At 38.9% G+C, this 22,013-nt stretch overlaps 1 protein-coding gene across 1 annotated transcript in view; it reads right to left on the bottom strand.

Moving 5' to 3' along the window:
* Positions 1 to 1,433: 1,433 nt before the first annotated feature.
* DSG3 (desmoglein 3) overlaps positions 1,434 to 22,013 on the bottom strand; it is a 35,767-nt gene continuing 15,187 nt past the window's right edge. The window contains exons 9-16 of the mRNA XM_039254449.1: positions 18,815 to 19,086; positions 18,076 to 18,215; positions 16,213 to 16,437; positions 13,903 to 14,160; positions 7,011 to 7,150; positions 6,438 to 6,501; positions 4,541 to 4,788; positions 1,434 to 3,400 (exon numbers count right to left, since the gene is read on the bottom strand). Coding sequence (XP_039110380.1) covers positions 2,783 to 3,400; positions 4,541 to 4,788; positions 6,438 to 6,501; positions 7,011 to 7,150; positions 13,903 to 14,160; positions 16,213 to 16,437; positions 18,076 to 18,215; positions 18,815 to 19,086 — 1,965 coding nt within the window. The 3' untranslated portion in view covers positions 1,434 to 2,782. The remainder of the gene's footprint in view (positions 3,401 to 4,540; positions 4,789 to 6,437; positions 6,502 to 7,010; positions 7,151 to 13,902; positions 14,161 to 16,212; positions 16,438 to 18,075; positions 18,216 to 18,814; positions 19,087 to 22,013) is intronic.

Genomic DNA, 22,013 nt, shown 5'->3' with positions numbered 1-22,013 from the left:
CATCCAGCACTCCTCTAGTGCTATTCCACCATGAGGAAGAGACCCAGAGTATTTCCCTCCTGACCGGGAGGATGGAACAGAAAAACATATCAGCTAGAAAAAAATGTAGATTACTGATAAAAATACATACGTAAGTCAGTTATTTATATTTCGTAATGTATATGTCTTATTAATTATAGAGTAGTTCCACTTTTACTAAATGGCTAAGGAATACTCATAAATTTGTTGCCAGACAGTTTTGACGTAACAGTGTTACTCTGTTAAAGTTTTAGGGTATACTGTGTAAAATTTATAATACATCAAGTAAAAAGACAGTTAAATTTTTTTTTTTGCTTGAAACAATTTTTATTTTTGGTGAAAAAATAGAGATACATTTTTGCTTCGAGTTTACTTTTACATGGCAAATCATTTTTAGGACCTCCTAGACAAGATTATTCTATTTTTATTAGAAAACACATTTAATGTCAACTTTCCCCTTACATGGCCTCACTGCCATGACATGGATTCCTTTGCAGTTTGGCAATGTGGCAACATTTCCAACTCATGCTAAGTTGGGTTTTAAGAGGTGACATTAAAATACTTGGAGGATCCTGAAAATACTTTTGAACTTGGAATAAGGATAATTATGATTATTAATTTAATTCCCATGCCTAACAGAGGCACAAATCAACCGTGTGTGATCTAGAACCCAGAGCAAGCTTCCCAGTGGTACCAGCAAGGCAGCTTTCTCAGGATTGGCAGCTGCTCCACAGAGTCTAGTTCCCTCCATACAGTCTAGTTCCCCCCACAGAGACTAGTTCCCCCCACAGAGACTAGTTCACTCCACAGAGACTAGTTCCCCCCTCAGAGTCTAGTTCCCTCTGCAGAGACTAGTTCTCTTCACAGAGACTAGTTCCCTCCGCAGAGACTAGTTTCCTTCGTAGAGACTAGTTCCCTCCACAGAGACTAGTTCCCTCCACAGAGACTAGTTCCTTTTTCAGAGACTAGTTCCCTCCACAGAGTCTAGTTCCCCCCTCAGAGACTAGTTCCTTCTGCAGAGACTAGTTCCCTCCAGAGTCTAGTTCCGTCCACAGAGTCTAGTTCCCCCCCACAGAGTGTAGTTCCTCCTCAGAGACTAGTTCCCCCCACAGAGACTAGTTCCTCCCTCAGATATTGGTTCCCCCCCACAGAGACTAATTCCCTCCACAGAGACTAGTTCCCTCTACAGGGTCTAGTTCCCCCCGCAGAGACTAGCTCCCCTCACTTCCAGCTGGGCACACTGCAGCTGTTGTTGAAGCATCAGGCTTATCTTGACGGAACAGATTGCCCGCAGGTCTTGGGCTTTCCTAGCACATATCTTCCTGGCTGTCATGGCACCAGGGAGAGGGAAGAAGGTTAGATGTAGGGACATTTAGGAGGTCTCTACCTACTCAGGTATCCTCAGGACTGCACCCTTCTGTGTTAAAACACACTTTATTACTTTGCATTCCTTCTGGAAAAGCAAATATGTTTTGAATATGGCAAACAAACAAACCCAGAGAGGAGTATTTCATATACAATTAGAGATAATGGAGCTCAACAATGACCTTGTAAAGACTCAGCTATGACAAAAATGTTGACGAGAAGTCGGTGTTCTCTATGGGCTAAAGGCTGAAGATCTTGAATGACCAGAAATGATTTGAAGAACTGCATTGCTGTCATGGCCATGTGCATGAAGTAATAACTTCTAAATCTTCACTAACCTAACACTGTTATGCTAGAGAATTAAATTGGTGAAGCTGTTTAAAAGGAGTGAGGCTTAATAGAGGTTATTGACAATCTCTTTCCATATCCATTTTTTACTTGAAATGGTGCTTATTATACATATTCAAAAATTTTACCGTATGTCATTCTAGTCAGATGCCTCTTTTGATTATGAGAAAAACCATGTTTTGTATTCTCACGAGGCCTGTAGTCATTGTTAACACAATAAACATGCTATGTCATACATAAGCTACATCAACTCACTGACATTTAAAAATAGGGTAACTTTCAAGAACTATTAACACAAGATTTGTACCGAGAAGGATGTAGGAAGGAGCTCAATGTAAAATATTTTCCTTGGATAGATCGCTTCAAAGTAGTTTACAGAAACAAAATATTATTTACACCACTCTAAAGTTTCCTAAATGTTCCACATTTCTATTTCAAAACTGTCTTGTTTTGAGAATTGAGGAATATAGATACAGCAAGCTTAATGCATAAGCCAACAGCCTTTAGCTTGAGCGAAAGATGCACTTAAGGTTTCCCAACACCGAGAAGGTGGCAAAAACTCAGCTGCAACTATGTCCTTTTTCCAAGCAGCTCGAAATGCTTTAGCAAAGATGTTTTGACTCTTACATCATTATTAGTGACAGAAGAAAAGGTGACAGAGACAAGAACTGGGGCTCTTGACTCCAAGTGCCTAATCCACTGAAACACACTGCATTTTATTTAAAGCAACAAATAACTTTCATCAGCACTGCCACAATAGCGGTGTAAAAGTTGTTAATTGTTAAGTGAAATTTTTCCCACTGAATATGATCTTGAGATTTTTTTGAGAAACATCAAGATTTACTACCACTTTAATGGTACTTGAGGAGTACAAGTGACACGTTCAGTTTGGGGGTATTAACTAGAAAATTGAAACTAATCATGATTAGTTTATGAGGGTACCAAATTAGGGCCTAATTAGACCAATACTGTGAGCTTTGCTATGCTACTTTGAACAGTTTGGTCCAAATATCTGTATTCAGCTGCTATGTTTAATTCCAGTTCATTCTGGTCATATCAGACGGGAACAAGGATCTTCTGTACAGATAGTATTACGTGACCCTCGTAGCTCTGCTGGAGTTTGTAGGTTGTCAGGAACATTGGAAATGGGACAAATCACTCTCTCTGTCACTATTACATTTTGCGTGAGATGTGGCTCAAAGACTGTAGTGGAAGGTTGCATGAGAGAACCAGAGGCTGAGTAAGTCTCTGTTACCAAATAGCTACCATGCTGCAAAGGGTCAGGGATGGCAATGGCTGGCTGGAGAACAGAGCTGGAAGCAGACAAAGCAGAAGCTCCTTGACTGCCTGACGCAGTCTGGCCCCTAACGGATTCTGGCTGTTGGGGTCCTAGGGAATAGCCACAAGATTCAATCCTAGAATGGCTGTCTTGGGTAGGCAGCTGAGATTGTTTGGCTTCGTCATCAATCCCGAGGCTTATCTCTGCAAGCTTTTTAAACTTGGGGCCAAGTGAGTCCAAGAAGCTGTCATCCAGCTCATCGGCAATAAAACTGCAACAACCCACGGAGCCCACGGGAGAACTGGGGGCACCCATTCCTTCATTATCATAGATCAACAAGCAGTCATTCGCTTCCTGGGCATCGTCTTCTTCTGCACAGGCAAATGCTTTCTAAAGGTGGAGAAAAGTGGAAGAGATGAATATTAAAAGAGCATCGATTGAAGAATACAGTACAGTTCATAGAACTCAAGATTTGATCATGAATGTGTAATTTAGGTAATCCATAGAAGTAAAGGCATGCTCTGTATATCAACAGTCTTGTTACAGAAATGATCTGGTGTTTGGAGAACAATAGTGTTGACATTATTTCAAAATTGAATCTGGACTAGGCTCAAGTTTAAATTCTGGGTTTTTGAAGGTACTTATGTGGATCTTGGCCTACAAACTGAATGTATTCAAAGTCTGGAGGTTATTCACTGAGCTACGTGTGGGGTTCCCTGTGTGTGCTTCTGTTAATGCTAGACTCCTTGTTGGAGCCTGACCCCTAATAAGGCCCACATCACACCTCAGAGTCCTCATCCCTAATCCCAAGAGTCCTCACCCCAAACAGGCTCTCCCTACCGGTCACTGTGTCAGGATCTGTCTTCTCAGCAACAGGCCGCATCCCAGGACTTAGCAGCTCTGATACCAAAACTGTGTGTGAAATCTGTTCTATGGATGCACCAGTCAAGAGGCAAGACCTTCCTCTCAGAGTCTCCTCTGTTTCTAACACTTGTTCCTTTCAGTTCTATGCTTCCTGACACTTAATGTGATCTTCGATCACATCCGTTTTCCCCACTTTTATTTTTGGGCCATTGATTCAATGGTTCTTCAACTTTTGGGGGCATAGACTCCTTTGAAACTGTGAAGAATACTATAACCCTGTCTCAGAAAAATACGCATGTGTGTTCTGACATACTTCATGATCTAGGAAACACAAAATAAGCTCTTTGTATTCCTACAGAAGATGCTGCTGACCCCAATATGCAAAAGATTTTGCTTTCCATTGTTATTCTGGTTGGAGGGATGACGTTCCACTTGCTATGTTATCTCCCTTTGTGTCATCTACCATTTTTCCTTTTGACTAGTAGCTCCATTGTGGCAGCCACCTTACGTCATCTGTATTATTTTGACATCAAAGAACCCTATTTTCTTCTTCCATTTTAACAAGCTATAAATAAAATACAAACGAATTGCAAAACTGAAGTATTGTCAAGTGAAAAGACATCTAATGTAAAGATAACAAAGCCACAGAGTTTTCCACCCAATTACCTGAGAAAAATAGGAGTCCAGGAAATTCATGCTTACTGCCCCTTCCCCATAGTCCTTATTGGTTCCTCCAGTGGAATGCCTTGTTCTCATTGTTCCGGACTGTCCTGCAGAGCCAATGCCAAGTCCAGAGGCTGCTCCGAATCCTGCAGCGGCCCCAGCTCCTGTTGCTGCTCCAAGCTTGGTGGTCAGTTCCATTCCCGAAGCTCCTTCCACCACTGTTCCTCCAGCATAGGTATTCGTACAAACTTCTAAAAACGGGGGAGACAATTCTGTAGCAACCTATGCAGTAATTATTATTATTTTTAGCTGTTTTTTGATATCCCTGAACAGATGTGAAATAAAGCAAATAAGTATATAAGTGGGAGAAATTACAGTTAAATGACTAGAGGTGATAAGAGCATCCTATGGTCTGTTATGTGAGGGTAACGGAGGAGCTGAGGCTGTAACAGAGCAGGTGCAGGCTGTACAGATGATCTTAGCAGATGAAACAGCTCTGAAAACATACTAATTGAAAAATATATACAGGAAATAGATTTTCAGTGACAAGAGCCAGAAATAATAAAGTAAAAAGAGAATATTCATATTCAGCACGTAGTCATGGAAAGCTTCTAATGCAATGCTTAGTTGTTTTCAGTAAAAAAGACATTGAAATTAAGCTGTCATATTGCTGCAGTATAGAAACCAAAGAGGAAACATACATAATATAATTATGCAAATTAGCAGGAACTAAAGTAGTGTTGTGGTGCCTAAAGAAAATGTAATGAGTATGACTGTTCTACCTATTACCTTTACATTATACTTTAAAGGAAAGTTATATGTTTTTAGAGAATTCTGAATACAGTTTTTGCTATGGAAATAAAATGGGAGAAGCAGGTGAGGATCTGGGGCAGCTGATAAAGGCAGACATTTTGGGGTGATCTCATGCAGACTTTGCAGCCTGGACATTTAAAAACAATCTGTTGCTAAATATGGAATTAAGAAAAAAACATTTTAATGTTTATTTATTTTTGAGAGAGAGACAGAGTACGAGCAGGGGAGGGTCAGAGAGAGAGGGAGACAGAATCCGAAGCAGGCCCAGGCTCTGAGCTGTCAGTACAGAGTCCAACGTGGGGCTCAAACTCACGAACCGCAAGATCATGACCTGAGCTGAAGTTGGGACGCTTAACTGACTGAGCACCCAGGTGCCCCAAGAAAAATTTTAATATTAAGCATTAGGTCTTCTTGTTCCACTAGTTTATGCCTTAGTTGTGGCATTGAGATAATATGAATAAAACAGTCATTTGATAAGCCAAAGAAATAAATAATCACCTATATCACAACATAAACTGTCTTGTCCCATTATGCTTGAATATGAAACTGGTAATTGAACTCAAATCAGGGTATCATTAATTCTGGGGAAGGAAGAAGGGCAACAAGATTGAGGATGTGCACACATGAGGTTTAACTGCAAATATTACCAGTGTAATATTTGAAGAATATTCCAGTCTTAGAATATTTCTAAGAATAGTCAAAATTGAGTGGTAGGTACATAGTGCTTGTTATATGTCCTTTTACATTTTCTACATGTGTGAAATCTTTCCTAATTAAAAAACTAGTAATTGACTGAGAGCTATACTTTATCAAAATTTGGAAAATGTATAACAAATATTCAGTTATTAAAAATGGCAGCCTCAGTGGATAATGAACTTCAATGAACTCACTGAAACCTGAGCTAGGTCATGGAATTGACTGATAAACTAATAGTAAATCTTTTCATTTAAACCCATTGTTCACTGGTAACATCTCCCCAGCATGTGTACATATATGCAAATTATTAAGAAAATGAACACTTATTATTTCTCAGCATTTTTTATTTAGCCCGGTATTGCCTTAAAAAACCCATTTGTTGTTCACTTACCAGAATTTTCCATGAAATCGGCTCCATTGGCAGTTATAGGTGGCACACGAATATTTGTGATTTCCTGCAAACCATGTTCCAAAAATAAATATATTTAAAAATGAACCAAATTTCATGGCAGTATGGGTGAAATGTGGCTCTTTGCAAAAGATGACTTTACAAGATGGCCAAATTCTTGCAGGACTAACCATTTTTATGATATAACATCTGAAGAGCTATGATCCTAAAAGACTCCATTCATTTCAGCACTGACTCACAAAGGTCTTTAAAAGTCAAGGAGTGTCTTATTTTTATACCCCATTGCCCCCTTTCCAACCTGAGTATAAATCTAATTTTGTTCTATGTGATTGAAATAAATGTTTTAATCTTTTTAAGTGTTTATTTATTTATTTTGAAAGAGAGAAAGAGAGAGCACTTGCCAGCAGGGAAGGGGCAGAGAGAGGGGAGAGAGAAAATTCCAAGTGGGGATCAATCCCATGAGATCATGACCTGGCCATAATCAATAGTCAGATGCTCAACTGACTGAGCCACCCAAGTGCCCTGAAATAAATGTTTTAGAAACTGGGTCCTCACCTTGTCTTCAGGTTGAGCTCCTTCGATTCCCCACTGATGAATTGTTCCTTCTGAACCATCAGGAACTGGGATAAATCCTCCTGTCACTCCCCCCATAGAACCCATCCCACAGTCACAGGTCAGCAGCAGAAGGGGGGCCACTGGTTATAAAGGAAAACAAAATATCAGAACATTTGAATCATTTGGAAACATTTTGACATGACAATTGTCTGAAATGTTAAAAAGAAAATACAATATTTTCAGTACTCGTGGAAAATCTAATAAAAAGCAAAATTAGTTTCTATAAAATAAAATGTAAGCACACTAAAATTTCATATGATTAGGAAGCTGAAGGAGATGGATTAGATCATTCTTGTGATATGTGTATTTTCTTAAAACAGGCACTGTTTGATGAATGATAAAGGTGGTTGTTAATTCCTCAATCATTTTCTGTATTAGATATATATTTTCATTGTATTTATTTGTATATGCTGAGCTATATATATTATGTTGGGTGAATACACACCTGGATGGTCAGGATTTGGGGTAGGTGGGCAGGGTAATGTTCCTGTAACCCGGATTCTAAAGATCTTGTAGTAAATAGCAATTAACCAGCAAACTCCCTCCACAAGTAGAATGATGAGCTAATAGCAATGCACTCTTAATTGTGACTTAAGAATCTCTAGCTTGGAGGGACCTTCCAGTCAGGGTAATTTTCATTCTTCCTGTGCATATCTGTCACATCTTAGCAATAAAGATAAACTTCATTCTCATGCTAATGGACCAAGAGAAAAATATTGTACTCTCACTTGAAAAGAAGCACTGGAAGGCTAGGTAGTCAGTGACCCCACCCCTCCCTCTGCTTGTCAAGGCCTCTTGAATCCTCACATTTGAATTCTGTCCCTTTAGAGGTGATTTAGTAAGAGGCTTAAGAGCATAGTCTCTCCAGTCAGACTTCTAGGATTTGTATTTTGGTACCACCTCTTACCAGCTAGATACGTTATATCGTCTTTTCTCGTTTCTATGAATTCATCCAGAGAATGGGAGAATGTATATTATCTACATCACAGGTTATTGTGAGGATCAAATAAGTGAGTAGTATAAGAAAGGGTGGTAGTGAGTGCTGTGAGGAGTGAGTGAGTGCTCTGAGGTGGTGGTGAGTGCTATTTGCTAGTGTTGTTTGGATGGGCTACATCAGTTATGTAAATTATATTAGTCATATATATTAGATATACACAGCATGAAAATAGGCCAAGTACGTAAATAAAATAGGTTGGACATAACTGATGTATTTTCATAAAGCTTAATATAATGTTCATATAAATGATACTTCTATTGGCTTTTTAAAATTGCCATTCTCAATTCTATGACTTTGTTACTGTGTGGGATGGAATATTGTGAGTTGGTTAGTTGGTTTTTTGTGTCTGTGTGTGTGAGTTGGTTAGTTTTTAAGGTGATGAATGTACATCTGGATGGTGAGTATTTGTAAGTGGGCATACATAATCTTTTAGAGATCTTGCTTATCGCTGTATCTGCAATATATACTTGGTTTTTATAAATGTATCCAGAAAAAGTTTTCCAAAGTGTCAAGTGCATTTCTACGGTCTGAAAAATGTGTGTTCTGTCCTGCACAAAAATCGAAACATGGAGAGTTTTCAAATGGTAGCAGGACAGGACAGATGTGATTGTGAGAATAACACAGTGTATTTTCTTTGAATGCCTTCCAGAGCCATTATCCCAAATGTACAAAGACCTGCCTCTGTAATTTATCCACAACCTAAAAGTCAGCATTTCAGAATTAAGCTTGTCAGTGCCAACCTATGTATATGTGCTTCATCTAATATTTTCAGTTTCATTGAATGATTTAAGTGACAACTGCATTCAATGGTTCAGCTGGATTTCCTATCCACTCTTCATATTCATGAGTCTCCAAATCTTCTCCATGTAAAGCCTCACACACATTTGCCCCTTCCTTTCCAGTCTCATGTCACAGCTCTGAATCTAGCTTCTATCATCTCCTCTGAACTATTACAATAACCTCCTAACTGTAATTTCCTTTCTAATTTACAGTACACACCACTGCCGGTGTTATCTTTCTGAAACACAAATATGAACATGCTAGGTTTTTATTCAGATGCTTTTAGTAGCTCTTTTTTCTCAGAGCTTAAAGTACAAACACCATAACATGGTATGTAAGCCCTTTCTAATTGGTGCCCATGCATTCTCCAGTTTCATCTCTTTTAATGTTCACAATTTCACCATTTGTTAGCCTCCACCCTTTGGAAGCACTTTCCCCTCTTTTTCTACTTATATCTGACTGGTTTTTCAAGCCTTAATTGATGATCCTTCTATTCTGTGAAGCCTCTGTAATCCCCCTTTGTAGTAAATTCTACTATAGCTGTATCCTGGTATAGTTTTTTCCATAGAGTTAGACACACATAAATCTGTGAACTACGTGAAAATCTGAATCAGTTTCCCTTTTTGAGCTGGATGCTTGTCAAGACTCACATATATGGACTTGAAAAAATTGGTTTTGAAATTGACTAATATGATATTGAAAAACTGAAAGGTACTTCATTTTCAGCTATTAAGTGAAATGATGCATGATAAACTGCAAAATAGGAAACACTTCTGGGGAGGGAGGAAGGAGAATATATGCCATGTGTAGGAACATTAGATGTCATGCTGACAGTTGTATAGCAACTTACTATTTTTTTTTTATGAAAAGAGATCTGAACAAATACAGCAAATATTAATACCTGTTAAGTCTGAATGATGGTTATATGTGTGGCTGTCATGTAATTTTCTGTACTTCTTTGTGGTTTGAAAGTATTTCACAAATTTTAAAATGTTTAAACGAAGGGGTAGGAGTGAACTTGATTATCATGAACAATCATTTTATTCTACAAGCCTATGGTTCTGTAATAAATTTGGGAAGTGATTCTGAATTTTTCAAAGGTTTCTCTTATTTATACAAGAATTTGCCATGAAATTCTTTTACATAGAGACCTATTACATTCAAAATATTATTTGATTCACAAGATTTTGATTTAAATGCAACTTTTTAAAAATCTATCCATTAAATAAAATAGAAAGAGAACCCTGGCCAAATAAATCTGAGGAAAACTATAGATAATATAGAAGTTTGAGCTTTATAATGAACATTAATACATCAGGGGCTCTGAGAAATTATTCCTTAATCCAGCACTTCCTGAAAATAGCTTACCACATATATATACATCTTCTTAAAGGCTTTCATTAATAAGATTAAGTTGACTGAACACATTTAAGGAAACTACACAGGTTTTATTTTTCAGGAAAAGTAAAATTTATTTTATTTAATGGATAGATTTTTAAAAAGTTGCATTTAAATCAAAATCTTGTGAATCAAATAATATTTTGAATGTAATAAGTCTCTACTCTTTCTATTTTAAAATCTCATGAAGCAACAAGAACGCCCTACACCCAGTAGAAGAAGAGAAATAGTAAAAATTAGAGCAGAAATAAACAACATAGAGACCAAAGGAACAATTGAACATATCAATGAAACCAAGAATTGGTTTTTTGAAAAAATAAACAAAATTGACAAATCTCTAGCCAGACTTATCAAAAAGAAAAGAGAGAGCACCCACATAGACAAAATTATGAATGAAAATGGACTTATTACCACCAACCCCTCAGAAATACAAGCAATTATCAGGGAATACTATGAAAAATTATATGCCAACAAATTGGACAACTTAGAAGAAATGGACAAATTCCTAAACACACACTCACTACCAAAATTCACACGGGAAGAAATAGAAAACCTGAACAGACCCATAACGAGTGAAGAAATCGAATCAGTGATCAAAAATCTCCCAACAAATAAGAGCCCTGGACCTGATGGTTTCCCTGGGGAATTCTACCAGACATTTAAAACAGAATTAATCCCAATTCTTCTCAAGCTATTCCAAAAAATAGAAGTCGAAGGAAAACTCCCGGACTCATTTTATGAAGCCAGCATCACTCTGATTCCCAAGCCAGACAGAGATCCAACAAAAAAAGAGAACTATAGGCCAATATCCTTGATGAATACGGATGCAAAAATTCTCAACAAGATCCTTGCAAATCGAATCCAGCAGCATATCAAAAGAATCATCCACCAAGATCAAGTGGGATTCATTCCTGGGTTACAGGGCTGGTTCAACATTCGCAAATCAATCAATGTGATCCATCATATCAATAAAAGAAAAGATAAAAACCATATGATCCTGTCAATAGATGCAGAAAAAGCATTTGACAAAATACAGCATCCCTTCTTAATAAAGACTCTCGAGAAAGTTGGGATAGAAGGAACCTACTTAAACATCATCAAAGCCATCTATGAGAAGCCTTCAGCTAACATCATCCTCAACGGGGAAAAACTGAGAGCTTTCCCCCTGAGATCAGGAACACGACAGGGATGTCCACTCTCACCACTGTTGTTTAACATAGTGCTGGAAGTCCTAGCATCAGCCATCAGACAACAAAAGGAAATCAAAGGCATCAGAATTGGCAAAGAGGAAGTCAAACTTTCACTCTTCGCAGATGACATGATACTCTACATAGAAAACCCGACAGACTCCACCAGAAGCCTACTAGAACTGATCCAAGAATTCAGCCAAGTTGCAGGGTACAAAATCAACGTACAGAAATCGGTTGCATTTTTATACACCAATAATGAAGCAACAGAAAGAGAAATCAAGAAACTGATCCCATTCACAATTGCACAAAAAACCATAAAATACCTCGGAATAAACCTAACCAAGGATACAAGAGATCTGTATGATGAAAACTATAGAAAACTTATGAAGGAAATTGAAGAAGACACAAAGAAATGGAAAAACATTCCATGCTCATGGATAGGAAGAATAAATATAGTTAAGATGTCATTACTACCTAAAGCACTCTACACATTCAATGCAATTCCAATCAAAATTGCACCAGCATACTTCTCAAAACTAGAACAAACTATCCAAAAATTTGTATGGAACCACAAAAGACCCCGAATAGCCAAAGTAATACTGAAAAATAAAACCAAAACGGGAGGTATCACCATCCCAGACTTCAGCCTCTACTACAAAGCTGTCATCCTCAAGACAGTATGGTATTGGCACAAAAACAGACACATAGACCAATGGAACAGAATTGAGAACTCAGAAGTGGACCCAAAAGTATACAGCCAACTGATCTTTGACAAAGCAGGAAAGAATATCCAATGGAAAAAAGACAGCCTTTTTAACAGATGGTGTTGGGAGAACTGGACAGCAACATGCAGAAGAATGAAACTAGATCATTTTCTCACACCATGCACAAAAATCAACTCAAAATGGATAAAGGACCTGAACGTGAGACAGGAAACTATCAACACCCTAGAGGAGAAAGCAGGAAACAACCTCCTTGACCTCCACCGCAGCAACTTCTTACTTGACACATCCCCAAAAGCAAGGGAATCAAGAGCAAAAATAAACTGTTGGGACCTCATCAAGATTAAAAGCTTCTGCACAGCCAAGGAAACAACCCAGAAAATTAATAGGCAACCAACGGAATGGGAAAAGATAGTTGCAAATGACATATCAGATAAAGGGTTAATATCCAGAATCTATAAGGAACTCACCAAACTACACGCCCGAAAAACAAACAACCCAGTGAAGAAATGGGCAGAAGACATGAACAGACACTTCTCCAAAGAGGACATCCAGATGGCCAACAGACACATGAAACGATGCTCAGCATCCCTCCTCATCAGGGAAATACAAATCAAAACCACACTGAGATACCACCTCACGCCAGTCAGAGTGGCTAAAATGAGCAAATCAGAGAACTCTAGATGCTGGCGAGGATGTGGAGAAACGGGCACCCTCCTACACTGTTGGTGGGAATGTAAACTGGTACAGCCCCTCTGGAAAACAGTGTGGAGGTTCCTCAGGAAACTAACAATAGAACTCCCCTATGACCCAGCAATAGCACTGCTAGGAATTTACCCAAGGGATACAGAAATGCTGAGGCATAGGAGCACATGTACCCCAATGTTCATAGCAGCACTCTCCACAATAGCTAAAACATGGAAAGAGCCTAAGTGTCCATCAACGGACGAATGGATCAAGAAGATGTGGTTTATCTATACCATGGAATACTACATGGCAATGAGAAACAATGAAATCTGGCCATGTGTAGCAACATGGATGGACCTTGAGGGTGTTATGCTGAGCAAAATAAGTCAGGCAGAGAAGGACAAATATCATATGTTTGCACATATAGGAGGATTAGGAGGAACTTAACTGAGGACCATGGGGGAGAAGAAGCGGGAAAATGGTGGGGGAAACGGGGAGAGGCAAACCATGAGAGACTCTTGAATGCTGACAAAAACTGAGGACTGATGCATGTGGGGGGGAGGGGGGAGATGGGCATGGAGGAGGGCACTTGTGGGGATGAGCACTGGGTGTTATATGGAAACCAGTTTGGCAATAAGCTATTTGTAAAAAAAAAATAAATAAAATCTCATGAGATTTAAATATGAAGAAGACATTTTAGAAAGTAGTGCATTGTGGGTAAAGGAATTATTTTGATTATGAACATTACCGGGAGTGTGTAGAAAGTCCTATTTAATTTTAGTTCAAAGTTTAATTTTTTTTGTTGATTCTCTTCTGCTGTTTTCTAAATGTTTAACATACATGACATGCTTTGTTGTATTATGAATATAGATTGTTGGCAAATGACACTTTAACTTTAAACATGTCAGATTCTTCCTGAGAATGTCACTTTCCCCTATCTTTGCCTATAACACAATTAAGGGATGGTTCTACATTGCAAAGATGGCATTGCTTGTGCAGCAGGCCTCCGCAAAGACTGATTCCCCATCAAAAACAGAAGTCGGCTTTGGTGTACTCACATAGCAGTAGCAGAAGACCAAGGAATATCAGGCCAATGGCTGCAGGCCCCAGCTTCCATGATGAGCCTCTATCTGTGTGTACAGGGCCTTTGGTCCCGTCAGAATTTCCACAGGTGTCCCTGTTGTCACACTGACAGACTTCCAGAGTCAGGCTCTCTGGTGCCTCACACTGTCTGTTCTGACTGTCGGTAACTGTCAGCGAGATCGTATACCTTCCAGGAGGCATCTGTTCTTGGCCATTAAGGAGTGCCGAAGTAGCTGCAGACAAACATCATACAAATCAACAGCAGGACAAGGTGTCTTTTGTTCTTAAAACTACTTATTTTTGTTAACAGAACCAGGGGCACCTTAAACAACATTGTCACAGTGAGGCTGATAGTAAGGTGAGATTTGAGCAGTTATTAGTGATAAGGGATTCAGTTGGGTAAATCAGGTTGCACATCCTCCATGTCCTCCTTTCTGCCCCTGTTATTGACACCCCTGAAAACTCAGTCCTACCCTGATGCTTCTCCTGAAAGATGACAGGAGGCAGGTATCATGTTGGTATGAAGGCCCCCTTTCCTGTGGCATAACCACTCACCTGTACATCTGCACCAACCCCCTGGACTCTCGTGTGTGGCCTTCTGAACATATGCCTTCCCTCTGAGTTCATGTTTTTATGCCTGATTTATCAAGACTGAATTTCTTTTTTTTTTTTTTTTTTTTTTACAAATAGTTTATTGTCAAATTAGTTTCTACATAACACTCAGTGCTCATCCCCACAGTGCCCTCCTTCATGCCCATCCCCCCCTCCCCCCCACATCCATCAGTCCTCAGTTTTTGTCAGCATTCAAGAGTCTCTCATGGTTTGCCTCTCTCCCTTTCCCCCACCATTTCCGCCCTTCTTCTCCCCCTTGGTCCTCCGTCAAGTTCCTCCTAATCCTCCTATACGTGCAAACATATGGTATTTGTCCTTCTCTGCCTGACTTATTTCGCTCAGCATAACCCCCTCAAGGTCCATCCATGTTGCTACACATGGCCAGATTTCATTGTTTCTCATTGCCATGTAGTATTCCATGGTATAGATAAACCACATCTTCTTGATCCATTCATCTGTTGATGGACACTTAGGCTTCAAGACTGAATTTCTGTTTGGCTGCCACTACCTCAGCCGTTCCTGATAGTTTGCATCCCCTGTACCCAAATGCCAGTTTTTGTATGGGATTCTCTGAAGTGACAGTCTGTTGCCTATCTGACTCTTGAATATTGATCATTCTCCGTTCTCTATTGCTATGTTGTCCCTTTCTAATTGGGCTCCAACATCAGCTCTTGCAAGCTGCAGAGTTGTGTCAACTGAACCACTCTTGACCCTACCATGCCCTTTGAGATCATGACTGATCCACCTAGTCCAACCACTGTTGCCTTGTGCAGCCTCATCCAAGCAGGCGTGCCCAGTGCTGGGTCTTATCTGTCTCTGATATTTCTTTTGCAACCTTTTTATTGGCCATGTGCCATGTACCAGTAAACCCATTTGGACCCAAATGCTACACAAATAATTTGGAGCTAGAGACTTATATCAAGATCAGTAAGGTCCTAGGAAAGAAGGCCATGGAGAACAAGATCCCTTTGGTGACTTTAGCAATTGGTGACACCTGTGACTAGGACGCAATAGAGCACATTCACGGAAGGAAGCAAGAAAGGTTCAAAAAAGTGCTGGAGAAAAATGAGAAGATTTTTATTTAGTCCAATGGCTATTTCTATGAGACTCCTAGAAAACATAGGAAATGTAAAATTAGCATCATAAAAGGAGAAAAGGAAGGATGGATTAACTCTTTCCTATTGGCTAATGGACTAATGGGGATTTCAGTCCACTGTGCTCTCAAGATTCCTGACTAGTGACAGAATAAGTAGCACTTCCATTGAGCCTTGAACAGGCAACTCCTCCAGTGATTTGTGTCTGTTCACAATCTGCCCCATTAGGAAAAGTTTATATATTTAGAAATTTAAACAGCTCTACAATAAAATAGATGCCTGACTCTATTCTTTTTATGGTATGCTCTGGGGTAGACATAAAACAGTAAAAACATGAAATTATAAAACAGACTGCACATGAAAAACAGAAAACATTAAATGGTGCTAATATTATATCATATCATTCCTTTTCTCTTCTGAAGAGAGAAGAAATTCGTGAGACTAGGACCACATCTTCATTGCAAATAATTTTTTCAGTCATTCTTGGAAAAGACTTGCTCCCAAATGAGCTCTTTATCCATCCGGAAATATAAAGCAGTACCAACTTTCATTTATGGAAGCAAGTTTCCTATTACTCACCATTGAGTGTTGTGATACTCCATACAACTGGCAATTTTAGAGGTCCCTCCTCCAGGGAAAGTGTGTAGGGGCCAGTGTATTTATTTTCCAGTGCTCTAGCTGAGACAACCACGGAAGGTCGTGAACTACAAATTTTTTTCTTTTCAAGGATGATTGTTGGACAATATTCATTAAAACTAGGTACTTCAACATATACGGTGCCTGTAGAAGTTTTACCCGTGTTTTCTGCAAGAATAACATTTTAGAGTTAAAGAAATATACAGAATAGTTGTACCCAGGAAACTCTTGTACATTTTTTTAATGTTTATTTATTTTTGAGAGAGAGAGACAGAGCATAAGTGGGGGAGGGCAGAGAGAGAGGGAGACACGGAGTCCAAAGCAGTTTCCAGTCTCTGAGCTGTCAGCACAGCCAGACGCAGGGCTCGAACTCACAAACCACGAGATCATGATCTGATGAGTCGGATGATAATGATCATGATAATGAGTTGGACGCTTAACCGACTGAGCGACCCAGGCGCCCAAGAAAGCCTTTTAAATGTGTCTTGCACACAGCCAACACTCATGTCTTCTCATGAGAAACTATATTTGTTATTCTTACAAGTAAAAAGATGCCATTTTATTTCCACATCTTAGAAAAAGCAAATTTAAATTTATCAACTTAGCTGGTGACTATATTAGTAGCATTGGCTATTAATTTAATAAGCTTGAAACCAAGACCTGTAAGGTGATCCATTCACTGATTACCAATGCAATCAACATAAAAACAATAATTTTCTTAAATGTATCCTAGTGCATGGACCTGGCACTATGTGAAAGATTTTTGCTTCTAAACCTTGAGCCAAAATATTTGGAATAAACAATGATTTATTTTTATTATCCAAAGTATAGAAGTTAATTGAAGAAAAATATTCCAACGTTGACAATCAAATTTCTCAGTAGTGGGATTATGTGAATAATTTCTGTTGTTTCCTGTGTAGCTTTTTGCTGTTTTCCCAGGTGACATGATTTTTGGTGTTTATTCTTGTTATATTTTCCTATGGTTGCTTCCTGCCTGGACATCAATTAATTTATACTTGATGGAACACAAACACTTAATGAATACTATTTTTTTAAAAAAATTATTTCTAGGAGAGAGAGAGAGACAGCGTGAGCAGGGGAGAGTCAGAGAGAGAGGGAGACACAGACTCCGAAACAGGCTCCAGGCTCTGAGCTGGCAGTCAGCACAGAGACCGATGCGGGGCTCGAACCCACGAACCGCGAGATCATGACCTAAGCGAAAGTCGGACGCTTAACCGACTAAGCCACCCAGTCGCCCCTAATGAATACTATTTTTTAAATAGCCCAGAAGATTTCTCTGTTCAGTGATGTAGTCATATGAGATCTCTGTAAGTGGCTCACTTTATAAGTAACTCACAAAGGTACCTCGCATTTAAGCTGAAGTTTCCCGACAACCATTCTGTGTCAATCTGTATCCATCCTCTCAAAACCAGAAACTCCTGGAGGTCTAAAAATTTCTGCCTCAACATAGCAAACCAGAGGGACTGAACACAGAATTCACTGGTACTACAAACTCCACTGAGAAATTGGAATGCTCACTCTTCTGGATTCAGCTGCCTCAGATTTGAGACCCAAGTCCCCTAAGATAATTAACTTTATTTAGTGGTGACGGTAATATGTTAAATAATCATCATCATCTATTAATAAAGAAATACCAGTTGGAGTAACATGTCTGTAAAAATTGTTGAAATAATTTTTTAAAGATTTTTATTTTTTAAGTAATCTCTACACCCAACTCACAATCCCAAGGTTAAGAATCACATGCTCTATGCAGCCAGGGGCCCCATTTTGAAATATTTTTCTTACCATCTATGGCCAGAACCTCAGCTGTGATTGTCTTGTTAACTATGAAAGTAGCATCACGATCGATGTTTTTGACAAATTTGATTTGAGCAGTTTTGGAATCAATGAATAGCAAACCACCATCATTACGTCCCATGATGTACCTGTTTTATGATAGAAAAGACAATAGTTTTCTTTCAAATATGGAATGTGTACTTATTTAATGAAAATGACTCATTTTATATTTAATGCTTAATTTAAGATGTTGAAAAATACTTTTATAAACAGCAGCAGAAAATTAGCATATTAGCATGGACAAGCAGTAATTCCTAATCTGTAAATATTAGCCTGTGCAATAAAAAAAATTGTGTCCTTGCTTTTACAGTAACTACTTTGCATGGTATTCTCATATTTGGGGCATGTATGTTTTGTATGTGCTGTGTACCATGGTCTTCTGGTCAACTTCTACTCTTTTTAAAGACTCAACTGAAAGTTTCTGTGAAATCTTTTCCTGATTTTTCTCGACAGTCTAAGGCATTCTTCTCTTACTTTCTACTTTAACTTATGCTCATGTTATCTATGCTCATAGCTGAGTATGTTCTGTGATTTGGTTACATGTCTCTTCTTGAGTTAGCCAGTTCCTTGCGTTGGCCACTTTGTATCTCTTTGTATTCTTGGCATGCAATAGTTTAGGTGTTATTTTGTAGTAGCTTATAAATGAAAACTACATGAAAGAGTAGTTTGAATGTACAAACAATCTTACTTGACAGATGAGGCAGCTTTGCCAGTGTCTTCATCAGTGGCTTCATACTTTCCCAGGACGTAATTGACCAATTTTTTAGTACTTATGCCTTTCTGCACAGTAAATGTCTTGGAAGCAGGACGGAATGTGATTCCTTCTCTCACATTCACCACTTGAATTGTGACTGGGGTTGACTGGACTCGATACTGAGAGATTACTGATTGGTGAAATTCAGCTTTGTTTCTGACAGCAATACCAAGTTGCACATTTTGTAGTTGTTCATAATCTAAAGCCTAGAGTAAAAAGAATTAGAAGGAAAGATGTATCACAGAAATGCAATCTGGCAAAACCAGAAGAGGAAAACTTTATGTTACATACTATGAATGGCTGCTTTTATTTCTATATAGCAAGACAATTTCAGAAATCATTGTAATGTTGAGATAGAGAAATTATTAAAATTTTTAGCTCGTAAGACCTTAGCTTCTTAACCGATACTTCCAAAACAAGGTACCCGTTTTTAGACTACTAAAACATCATTATAGCTCCTTTAGGCTCTGTGATGCGATGGAAAGAATCCAGATTTGCTATGGTAGCATGGTTTGAATCCTGGTTTTGTGGCCTAATAGCTGTGTGACTCATAGCACAATATTTAATTTCTCTGATTCTCAAATTTCACTTCTGAAAAAAAGCTCAAATCTTACCTCATCAGATTGTTGTGAGGACTGCACAAATTTTGTCCTCAAATACATTCCTAAAAATGGCAATTGTAGCCACTCAGAGAATAGCTATTGGATTTATGTGAAATAGAGTCTTTCCTGATTTAAAAATTCCTAGGTGGCAAAGGAAAACCATTATAATCAACTTGGTTGGCCAATGTGCATCTGAAACGCAGTGGGTGGGTGATCCCCCCACTCTTTGTAGAAACATTTTCAGATGGTCTTGTAGGAAAACTATTTGTTTGAACCTCTTTTTGAGGTGGCCCACATCAAGGCCTGAGGAATCCCAGGAAAGCTTCTTCCATTCACTAATATGTGTTTTGAGTGTGATGAGATAAAGAGATATTTATTGGGGACACAGTTATATATTACTGAAAATGACTAAGGAAAGAGATCTGGATTTGAGTTTTAAGTTTGCAATGACTAGTTTTGTGAGCTCAAGCATTCCCCAGGGAGTGGAAGAGAAAGTATAAATAGGTAATTATAATACAAGGGGAAAATAACAAGGGAAATTATAGAATCTATGCACAAAAGTGAGCGAATACCTCTACTTGTGACAGGTAGGAAACCTTCTGAGATATTTCAAGTGAACCGGGTGTTGAAAGATGAGGAGGAGTTTTTAGGCAGAGGTTCAAGTGTTTGCAAATGCTCAGTGCTACAGAAAGTGACAGGGAGCTGGCTGCAGATGGTGAGAGGCCTTGCATATAATTCAGAGGGGCCTGAATGTCATCTTTAAGGCCAGCGGCTGGTCATCAATCTTAGCTGCGATTAGAGTTCTCTGAGGAGCATTTAAGACCTTCCCTTGCCTGGGCTTCCCCACAGACCAACGGAGCCCCTAGTTCCTAAATTCCCACAGGTGAAGAAAAGTTGCAGGTGATTCAAATGAGCAATAAAAGTTGAGTTGAAGGTTGGGGTGCATGGGTGGCTCAGTTGGTTAAGCAACTGACTCTTGATTTTGGCTTCGGTCATGGTTTCCTAGTTGTGGGATTGAGCCCCATGCTGGGATCTGCACTGACCGTGGAGCTTGCTTGGGATTCTTTCTCTCCTTCTCTCTCTCTCTCTGCCTCTCTCTCACTCATGCACAACATGTTCTCTCACTCTCTCTCTCAAAATAAATAAATTAAAAAAAGAAAAGAGTTGAAGGCCACTTTCACAGCCAATGGAGAACAAGGAAAGGTTTTAAAGAACAGAGTGACCCGAATTGGTTTTAAGAAAAGCATAGTAATAGACTGGTGACAGTAGGAGAATGAAGTGGGCATAAACAGGAGGTAAGGACATCTGTCAGGAGGATTATGGACATCTAGGGGCAAGGAGGCAAGGCCAGCTAGAGCACAGGCCTGCAGAAGGAAGACCAGAGCCAGACATAAAGGACAATTCCAGGGCAGAATTGGAAGACTGGCTGTTTGTTGTGAGGAAATGCTATGATTGAAGGATAAAGCCCAGGTTTCTAGTTTGGAAACTAGGTGACACTGATACAGGAGAGGGAATACGACATTTTTAGGGATTGCTGGGAGTTTATAATACACCCTTGCAATGGATGGCTTCAGCCCTCTCTCTGAAAAACAGAGTCATAGGAGCTGTTTGCACAGCTTCCAGCAATGAGATCTTCCAGCAGTTTCCTTGTTAAGGGCATATTATGGGTCTGACAGTCTACTGGACTCAAGGAAATAAAGAAAGAAGGTCCCAGATAGTCCAGTGTCCTGTGCCAAGGAATGTTTTCAAGCAGTGGTTATTTTTTTCTATTCTATATAGTGTCCAGGCAGAAATACCCTTACCCTACATTATTTCAGATTGGATTCTGTGGGGGTGGGGGGTCGGGGATGTTTGTTATAGCCAAGCATGTTAAATGGAAGGTTTACTCAATTATTTTTTATCTTGCAGATTGAATGATATATTCCCATTTTCCAAATTATTTTCCCCCTCTTATGACTGTAGTTAACCCACTTAACACAAGATGACAAATTCACAAGCCACAATACAATGTATTCTTATCTTTTCCTAACTTTAATTGTAAAGAGTAAATGGATTAAGTTAAGAAATGTGTATTACATTCTGGTGTTTAAAACCGGCTACCTATAAATATATGTATGTTAGTGCATTTGTGTTTACTATAGAAAGTATGATAGCTTGGAAAGAAATAAATCAACATGTTTAAAAAAAACATCCTGGGGCACCTGGGTGTCTCAGTTGGTTAAGTTTCTGACTCTTGGTTTCGGCTCAGGTCATAGTCTCACAGTATGTGAATTCAAGCCCCATGTCGGGCTCTGCACTGACAGCATAGAGCCTGCTTGGAATTCTCTCTCTCTCTCTCTCTCTCTCTCCCTTTTTCCCTTCTCCACCCTCTCTCTCTCTCTCAACATAAATAAGCTTAAAAAATACATTTAAAAAAAGCTGTCCTTAGGTATTGGGGCTGTGTCTGTGTCTTTAAAAAATTCTATCTACTTTTATGTGTTTTCATAATTTTCTGTAAAGAAGAAGTTTATTATTAATAAGTGAATAAAGTT

This window comes from Hyaena hyaena, unplaced genomic scaffold, assembly GCF_003009895.1.
Source record: "Hyaena hyaena isolate Hyena2069 unplaced genomic scaffold, ASM300989v1 scaffold_490, whole genome shotgun sequence".
Classification (NCBI taxonomy): domain Eukaryota; kingdom Metazoa; phylum Chordata; class Mammalia; order Carnivora; family Hyaenidae; genus Hyaena; species Hyaena hyaena.
This window is presented reverse-complemented; position numbering and strand designations above follow the sequence as displayed.